The sequence below is a fragment of the Elephantulus edwardii genome, unplaced genomic scaffold, assembly GCF_000299155.1.
Source record: "Elephantulus edwardii isolate Elephantulus edwardi_28Jun2011 unplaced genomic scaffold, EleEdw1.0 scaffold00055, whole genome shotgun sequence".
NCBI lineage: Eukaryota > Metazoa > Chordata > Mammalia > Macroscelidea > Macroscelididae > Elephantulus > Elephantulus edwardii.
In genome coordinates, this window is record NW_006399805.1 from 17,100,631 (window position 1) to 17,110,134 (window position 9,504).

A 9,504-nucleotide genomic window follows, 5' to 3' on the forward strand; every position below is an offset into this window, starting at 1 on the left:
TTTTCACCATCTATCAAGTTGCTACCCATTGGTCCAGTAGTGAGGAATTTTGTTTTCTTAATGTCGAGAGGACAGTGTGGAAACAGCTGAGTTTGACCTCTACTCCTACTCACAAGGGAAATTCCACAAGGGAAAACTGACCCCCCATCAACAGTGTCCATAGTACAAAACTAATTCCTGTGAGGTAAGGCCTGCCCCCCACCCTAAATTCCCCCTCTTCTTTCTACTAATTCCAGCAACAATCCTACTGCCATCCTGGGTCCAAAATATGTTGCAATAAGCTACACAGACTTCACAGAAACATACTAATGATTATGGCGTTTATTAGAAAAGTTAACAGATTAAACTCAGGTTGGCAAAAGGATAAAATTTCTCAGTCAGGACACTTCTGAAGTGTGCTTACAAGCCCTTCAGCCTTTAGTCTCATGGCTTTAGGCCAGTGTTACAAAGCTCCCTTAGTTCGGCCAATTAAGGCAATCTCCCCCACAGTCTTCCATAAAGCTTGGGTGAGGGCTTCTACAAATGGTTCTCGGGTAGCAGTCCCAAGGTCAGCTCTTTCTCACGGTGGGTTTCTCTGAGTCTTGGCTGTGGCCGCTGGTCCTCTCCTGTAGGCCCTGGACTAAGTAGCGCAGGACTCACAAGAACCTAGAGGTTGTGCAATGCATTTTCTGCTGCTTCTTTCTTGATGGCTGTGAAATCCCCAAATTTCTGCCACTGAACCTTCTCAATTTAAACCTAGTGGAGTGGCGAAACAAATTAGTCTCCTTGTAGAGAAACTGACATCCTATGTAATAGTATGTCCCCTCCTAGCCAGAAGACACAGTCAAGGACCAGTGGCTTGTCATTTTGAGCATGCACCCACTACACTACAGCTATAGTTTTTAATCTTCTGCAGTAGAACAAGTCTTTCAAGTCTTTACTTTCTGCAGGTAAGTTTGTGTTATCTGCATAACGGAGACTGTTGATTAATATTTCTCCAATCCTGATGCCACATTGTTCTTCAGTGTCCAGGTTTTTGAATAGTTTGCTCAGTAGATTGAATAGATACGGAGAAAGGATACAACCCTGATGCTCATCTTTCTTGATTTTAAACCGTGTTCCTTTGTTCTGTTCAGACAAAAGCCTCTTTTTTTTTTTCTTTTATAGCAAATATACTTTATTTAAAATACATGCTTTTGTGAAAGGGGATTGAGGTTCAGTTGGCATCAGCATGCAACAAAGAGTGGGATGTTTAGGAACAGCAGCTTCTTGTTTATGTGCAAGTTTTACATGAGGGCATCCCATTCCTTTTAATTTTATCCATAACTTGTTGTGAACCACACAGTCCAGTGCTTTTGCATAGTCAAAAAAAAACACAAATCTCTTTCTGATAGTGTCTGCATCCCACCAAGATCTATTTAACATCATCAGAAATATCCCTCTTTCCATGACCTCTTCTGAATCCAGCTTGAATTTCTGGCAGTTTCCTGTCAATATAATAATTTTTTAATTCTAATAATTCTTTATTTGCATGCAGTATTAATGGTACTGTTCAATAATTTGCTCATTCTGTTGGATCACCTTTTTAAAAAAATCCAGTTTTATTGGTGAATAAAAGTTATATTGTCGAATTTTAATAAAACCTAGTCAAGGGAAAGACAAGAGTATCTAAGATTGGACCTTAAGAAGTCTAGTTCCCTGTTGAATATGAGAGTCATAACATTGCAGTAAAAATTTCAGCAGCCTGATTAAACAAAAGGCCAGTCCTGGTGGAAGCATCCTTGGCATCAATTCCATTCTAAAACCATTATTGTTTTTCTATTGCATATAGCTAAGCCACATGCCCCACAGTGCCATGGAACCAATTTGGACTCCTGGTGACCCTAGAGAATTGAACAGATATTCTAGGTACCTAGTGAAACCCTGCTCTCATAGCATTTATGTGCTAGAGGTTGTGCTAGAAAATAAAAGCATTAAGAAAAGAAAAGGGCTGTGGTTATAAACAGCTGTTGGCTGTGATGACAGTTCAATAAACAATTCTTTCTAATGCCGGCTACTACATGTGTATAAAGGTGGATCTCTGAGAAGCAGGGCAGTTGCTTTTCTAGGTTAATGGCCATTGATGGTGGGATGGGGAAAGTATTCTCCCACCACTGTGAACTGCTGCATTCAAACCCTCTCAATCCAAACTGCCAGCTCCCATAGCCTCTTCTTCAGAAAGCCTGGTGTCTGGATCATCCTTTTTAGAAATGGGGACAAATGTGGATCTCTTCTAGGCAGTAGGCCAAGTAGACTGTCTTCAGAATTTCTTGGCAAAGGCTAGTGAGCACATCCAAGGCTGCATCACTTTGTTAAAACACGTAAATTAGTATTGCATCAATTCCTGGTGCCTTATTTTTTTTTAATTGTGATTTTAATGGAAATTTACAGAAAAGTTGGATTTTCATTCATTCATTCATTGTTGCACATTTTCCTTCTGCCCTCCACCCCTGTCCACTTTGCAATCCACCTCTTATTCTGGACTATTGTTATACATATATTCCTTTTAAATAGTTCTTGCTTTCATCTGTTCCAATGAAGTGTCCCCTCTTAGTTTCCCCCAACCCCCCATGTCAGTCTTGTTTTATTACACTGGTGTTCTACAGTATTTGTCAGGGGCTTATTTTTTGCCACAAAAATAATGTAGCTTTATTTACCATTGTTGTAGCCCCAGGACCAACCCAAGATGGGCTAAGGTGCTTGGAAATGTTGAAAAAATGAGTCAAGGTCATAGATTTGAAGTACTGTAGTATGGAGGTGATAGGTCCTGGACTGGGTTAAATTTAGCTCTGACAAGAGGTTGTTGGAGTGGGAGGGCATAGCCTCTGTTCCAAAGGTTAGCCAACTTCTAGGTTCCCCAGCTTCCCTTTAAACTTCTCTCCTGCTTACTTTTGTAGGTTCCTTTTCCACTCTTGCTCACATCTCTCCTTCAGAATTTTAAGCTTTTTTGCAGCTCACTTTGCCTCAGTGGTTTATTGCTTCATTGTTTGCCTTGCCCTACATTGAATTCACCTACAATGGTTGCCACAAATAGCTATGCATATTGACTTCTCCAAACATGTCTGTGTAAAGATGGAAAATATTACATGGTGATGGGAGAGACATTTGTAGGTTGGATTTGGTCAGGACTGGCTTCCCTGTAACTTAGGTTTTTTTTTTTTCTTTTCTGTCTTGCATTCCTACTCTGAGTAGAGCACAGCTCACTGTGCAGGTGGTGTCCAGAGGCAGTGAGGAAGGGACTGCTGTTGGGAGCCTGTCTCTGCGTTGGCCAGGCTTTCTGAGGGTTTCCATGTTGTGCATTCTGACCTGAACTACTCCTCTGTTGCAGAGTGATTATCACCATGCTGGTGACCACCGCTGTCTGCTGTTACCTCTTGTAAGTACCATCCTCATCTTTAGATCAGGGTTCTGTCCTGGACCCCTCCATCCCTCCTACCCTAGCTTATTCTCCCCTCTCTGCTGTTAGTGAGCTCTCACATGAAATGTTGACTGGTCAACACAAATGTGCCAGTAGAGTGGAATGGAAGGAAATGTGGACTAGACATCGTGACTTCCAAGCTCTGGTTCTGGCTCTCCCAAGAATGTTACCTGGGAACTCTTTGTGATTTCTCACCTGTGAAGTGGGTGCATTTCCCTGAGGATTAAAAAAAAAACCAAAAAACCACACCCCAAAAATTGTCCATATGCAATCATACGGGAATCATTCTTCAGGTTCTCACTATCCATATGTCCTCAGAACAGTCCTGAGACCTATTCACAATAGCCCTTCACTCTTTTATCAGAGAAAGACACCTGCCATCAAACCTCAGTCTGCCTATATTCTTGGGCTTGCCCCTGCTCCATGGTTCTAGCCGTTTGTCTGTCAAGCCACTGTTAAGTCCAGGCTTCAGTTTGTGGTGAACCACAATCCTGGTTAATACAAAGGTTATGCAATACTTTGTTTTTGTGTCCTGAATTCTTACCATCACTCAAACCACAAGCAATAAAACAAGCAATATTCTGATTCCTTAAAAGGGAACTGATTTCATTTAGATGAGATAATTCCAATATTACTCAGCATGGCCACATTTTACAGGTTTCATATTTAGTACATATATTGTAGTTAACTCTGATGGCCTACTGGCAAGAAGCTACAGTGTAATCCCGATGGCATGCAGTTCAAGTCCACCAGCTGCTCTGCAGAAGAATGATGGGCAGTCTCCTCCTGTGCAATCAGCTGCTTCAGAAAACCCGCCAGAGGGTCATTTATGGGCTTGTCCCAACTTGATGGTACACAACAATAATTTTATTCAGTTCTCTCTTTTTGTTTTATATAAACAAACAAAAAAAATAACTATCTCTCATTGCAATTGAGTCAGAACCAACTTGTAACTGACCTTACAGCAAGTATTCAGAAGCCATAAATTGCTCAAGAGGAGATTGCCCATATTTGTCCCAAGGAATAGCTAGAGGATTTGAACCTTCTGCCTTTTAGTTAACAGTACAATTCCTTACCCACTAGGCCACCAGAGTCCCCTTCATATACTGAATGTTTAGTACTTCTACCTCTTACTTACAAAAAAAGAAAACTTTTACTAAGGGTGATGATTTGGAGCTGTTAACCTAAGTACATAGGAATGCATGGATTTTCAACATTCTCTGGAGGTAGATGTGCAGAAAAAAGCAGTTTATGACCAGCCTGTCTGTGGCTGTTCCTGCCTCAGGAAGTACTATTTCTTAGTTCTTCAGACCTTCACATAATGTTCTGGTCTGCTCCAGAATGGGATACAAAGGGGACTCATTGATGCAGAGATCAAAACGTGAAAGATTTTAAGTGGCATCATAGGGGACACCAAGGTACCTGTGATTTGTAGGGATGTTTACAAAAACTGCTATCAAAAACCAAACAAACAAAAAACTGCTATTAAGAGGTTAAGAGTTGAAAAATGAACTAGACATACACAGGTAGAAAGGTACAGTATTTTAAGAAAAGGGCATGAAGTACATGGAGTACCCAGGACCCTACACATGGATCCTGGGTGACCCTACACATGGGGTATGAGGACCCTGTACACTGGGGAGGCACGGGGGAGCTTACACACAGGGCACGAGGACTCTACACAGTGGGCATGGGAACCCTATACGTGGGACACTCTACACACGGGGCATGGACACCCTACACACAGGATACCCTACACATGGGGCACAGGACATCATACACACGGGGCACAAGACACCCTACACATGGGGTATGAGGACCCTACACATGGGGCATGGGGCCCCTAGACACAGGACATAAGTACCCAACATATGAGACACCCTACACACAGGGCATGGGGACCCTACATATGGGACACAGAAACCCTACACATGGGGGGACCATACACAAAGGGCATGAGGGACTCTATGTGAATCTATATTCAGGGCAGCAGGAGACTCTTCACTGTAGAGCTTTACACATGTTTGACTGGCGATTCTTCCTATTGGGGGTGGTTCCCACGACACCAAGGACTCTTTCTACTGGGGACAGTTCACACTGGTCACCAGGGACTCTTTCTACTGAGGATAATTTATAGACTGGTCACCAGGGATCTTCCTACGAGGGACAGTTCACACTTGCCACTGGGACTCTTCTCACCAGGCTCAGTTCACACTGGGCAGGGGAACTTTTCCTCCTTGACACACAGAATTGTTTCCAGTCTTTTGCTTCCAGCAATTCTTCTTGGGCACACTGCTCTTGAGTAGATGGAGTTGTTCCTGCTGGTAGGTCAGACATCTGCCTGTTGAGTGCGGATGGGAGTTACAGGCTGAGGGACAGGTGGTTCAGGCTAATTCTAGAGAAAGTGGCTCTTAGGGCATCAACTCTCATATTTCCGCATCCTTTCATTTTGTTCTTGAGAGTTGTGATTCTTTTTTTAAAATTTTTAAATTTTATTTCATTATTTTTTGTGTGTACCGTCAAATCAGATCTGACTGGTACAGGAGGAGATTGTTCCTCCTTCTCCAGCAGAGAGAGTTGTGATTCTTACTTAACTAATTCCTGACCGGCCTGTGTCCTGCTCTGGGGACATGGAGAGAGGTCCAGATGTGATATGAGTGAATGCATAAAAACTGAGAATGCCTCCAAAACACCCCTTGCAGTGCAGACTTAATTAACTCTTCAAAGGTAGTGTTTTGCCCACTCAGAAATACAAATTTTCAGAAAATCAAATGAAACAAACCACATCAGCCCAGGGCTGTCCATGTGATGGCTTTGTATGACTCACTTTGGGGTCGATCCGATCCGCCTTTGGTGAGAGAAGACCAGCAGAGGCCACCTCTTGGGCTTGGGCTAAGGTCCTTTTGTTCTAGGCTCAGTGTACTCTGTTCTCCTCACAGCTGGCTCATTGCCATCCTGGCCCAGCTTAATCCCCTGTTTGGCCCCCAGCTGAAGAATGAGACCATCTGGTATGTGCGCTTCCTCTGGGAGTGACTGCTGGACTCCTGGCCCCAGGTACAGAGGTGGCAGGAGGTGATGGGAGGCCTCAGGGTGTAGAGAGATAAGGCCAGGTGAGGGAAAATGGATTTCAGGCATCTACTTATCTAACAGAAGACCCAGCAGGCCTTCTCCCTGCCCCTAGCACTGTACTGGATCGCAGAGTTGTTAGCAAGGGGACAGGGAGGCTGCCTGGTCCCCATACGGCTTAGTCCTGGGAAAGTGAGGCCACCTTTAATGTCACCTCACAGAACTATGGTTGAGCTGAGTCCTGACCACCAAGGGCATTGCTAAAACCCTAGCGAACTGAGACCTTGTTATGAGGGAGAGGATGGGATGACCGCTGCATGCTCCTGGCTGGAATTGCCAGAGGGGCAGGGAGGAGGGCAGAGGACATAATCATTCTGCTGGAAAGGCTCCACAGGCTGTAGGGTCTACAGAGAGCTGATAGGGTAGCTGGAAGCAGTATCATTCATCTGGATGTTTGAAAGACCCCGCTGGCATCTCCTTCCGACACAAGTAAGGCAGAGTCCTGGAAGGAGGGAGGCTGTATCCTGAGCCTCATTCCCCTCAGGCACTTCCAGGCCCAGCTTTGGTAATGGATATCACAGGACATGGGAGATGCATTTGGACGGAAGATACAGGAGAATGAGAGAATGACCAGGGAGGAGGCAGGTGATGGCAGTCTTACTAGGAGAGATTGGGGGATTCTGGGTGGGTTAGGGGTATCCCCACAGTTGATACTTCTGTGATACATTTTTCAGGTGCCCAGCATTCGTGACGACCTTGGCATGACTGTCCCTGATGACCACTTATCTTCAGCCTCACTCCAACACATACTTGCTCCTGCTGACTCCAAGGAGGGACCATCTCCTGAAACTGCCCCTTTCTAGTGTTTGCTGACCTCCCCAGATGTCCCAGTGAGAGCTGTTAAGTGTGGATCTGATTTTACAAATGAAGCTGAGGTCAGCATACCAACCAGCCCTGGAAGGACATGGTTCAAGCAGACTTTTTGAAAAAAGAATCCAAGCTGAGTCACAGAGAAAGATCTGGTTGGGGAGTGGGGTCCTTGGTGGTCAACCTAGCTTTGTACAGGGAGAGTGTGACCCCAGGTCTACCTCCTGTGGGTCTGTGTGCAGAATGGAAGAGCTACCTTCCATGTGTCAGAGGCTTTTCTGCTCAGGCATGGGATTGTTCTTTAACATTTTGCACTTTTAGATAGGAAATTTCTGAAAATGAAGTAGTGTAAATAACATTTACACACAAAAAGCAACATCATTGGGCCAAAATTGAAGTTTGTGTGTTTTAAAGTCTTTGAAGTATAAAGCTACTTATATTGACTTGTTAGAAAAGTTTCATCCTCTCAGAATATTCTGTTGTACCTTCCTTCCTTTGCTAGGTCTTCCTATCAGTAAATAAGCCCCTTCTCCTGTCTGCAGGGTTGTTTTTGACTACTACTCTGTCCATCAGTCTGTGAGGCTAACTAGAGATCTGTGTTCCACTTTATCCAATCTCTGGTGGGAACAGTTTCAGAGCTTGTGTGGGAAGGGAGATAGGACTGTCCCCCAGGCGCTCAGCTGACCCTGGCTCCTGAGGCCAGCTCTGGGCCTCTACCTGTCTGCCATTGAGGGGGCTCTGCTCTGCTAGGAGATGGTAAGGCTGGAGGTGAGGTGAGACCCTCGCTGACAAAGGCTGAGATGACACACATCAAACCTGCACACCCATCTTTAGAGGAGCACAATGAGGCTGAGGGACTGAGTTTGACCCTCAACAGGGGCTGTAGAGTTTGTTAAGACACAACTAGGCTCGGGTCCATGTGGACTAGCTCCCAGTATAGGGTCTTTATGCTCTCCTATTTATCCTCTTTAGAAGAAAAGCTGACCTTGTGTGCTTACGAACTTTGCTTGACTAGCATTCACTACTTTTTCCATGGAATGCCATTGCCCTGGAAAAGCCACGGAAAGTGGCGAGTCTCACCCAGATTTCTTGGTATTGGGACCTACCATTAGTTTCTTGTCTGATCCCCCCTTCAAACTCCTTTCCTCTATGGAATGGGGGGATGTTGAGAGTCTAGATGCTGAGATACCCAACTTACATTTACTTAGTGGTGCATGTTAGGAAGTTGCTGTGCTCAGGGGGACAAGGTCCTGATTGCCACCCACCAGATTCTCTCTCTCTTTCTCTTTTTTTTTTTGAAAATTGATTTTGGGGACAGCAAAGGGGGCTGCAGTTCTGGGACAGAATGAGAACATTTTCCTGAGATGTGAATCAGAATGGGGATTCCTACTAAGTTGCCCAGCTCCAACCAGATGAAGGCCAGCAGAAGGAGGAAGATGGAGAGTTTGTGTGGAGCACTTAACTGCCGCCCCTGTGAGACTTCACTTGTAGCGTTTGTGGCCAGGCAGTAAATAGTCTGTATTCTCCCCAGAGAATGGCCCGCCTCATTCCTGACCTCGTGAGAGCAGGGCCTTTTCTGCAGACCAGTGCCTTCTCTGCCTCTTCTGGGTGTGTGGGGGTCATAGCATCTTGTAGAGGCAGCAGAGAGAGTGAGCACAGGACAAGGTGGAGAATGTCCCGTAGGGGCTGCAGGGATAGTGATCAGGGAGCATGAGGCCAAGGGGCCCTGGGAGGTGTGTAGAGAGAGAGGGGAAGAAGAGAGCATCTGAAAGTGGGCCAGGAGTTTTCATGCATTCTGTGGACAGTGGGAAATCACAGAGAGTTTTAAATAGTACATTGATGGGATCCAGTGGTAGTTATGGTATGAGAACCCTGTTAGGAGTTTACCAGTGGTCAGATAGATGGCACCATAAACTAGGTTAGTGGTGGCGACAAGTAGGTAGAGGATCTAACTAGTTGCTAGGTGGTTTTTAGTTGCATATGACTGATAGTGACCCGATGAACAACAGATCTGAACACCCTGTCCTATCCTATCCTGTCCCATTCTGTCCTGTGCATAAGGATAAGCTGGTGGATTATCCTGATAACAATGTTTTCTTGGTAATAAGCTGGTGGGTTGTGGCAAGAGGGAGAAC

The 9,504-nt window shown here is 44.9% G+C and overlaps 1 protein-coding gene across 1 annotated transcript in view; it reads left to right on the forward strand.

The window, feature by feature from the left end:
- The window catches only part of ATP6V0E2 (ATPase, H+ transporting V0 subunit e2), a 14,737-nt gene extending 8,268 nt beyond the window's left edge, over nt 1-6,469 (forward strand). Inside the window, exons 2-3 of the mRNA XM_006887192.1 lie at nt 3,347-3,394; nt 6,376-6,469. Of these exons, the coding sequence (XP_006887254.1) occupies nt 3,347-3,394; nt 6,376-6,469 (142 nt within the window). The remainder of the gene's footprint in view (nt 1-3,346; nt 3,395-6,375) is intronic.
- The last annotated feature ends 3,035 nt before the right edge of the window (nt 6,470-9,504 follow it).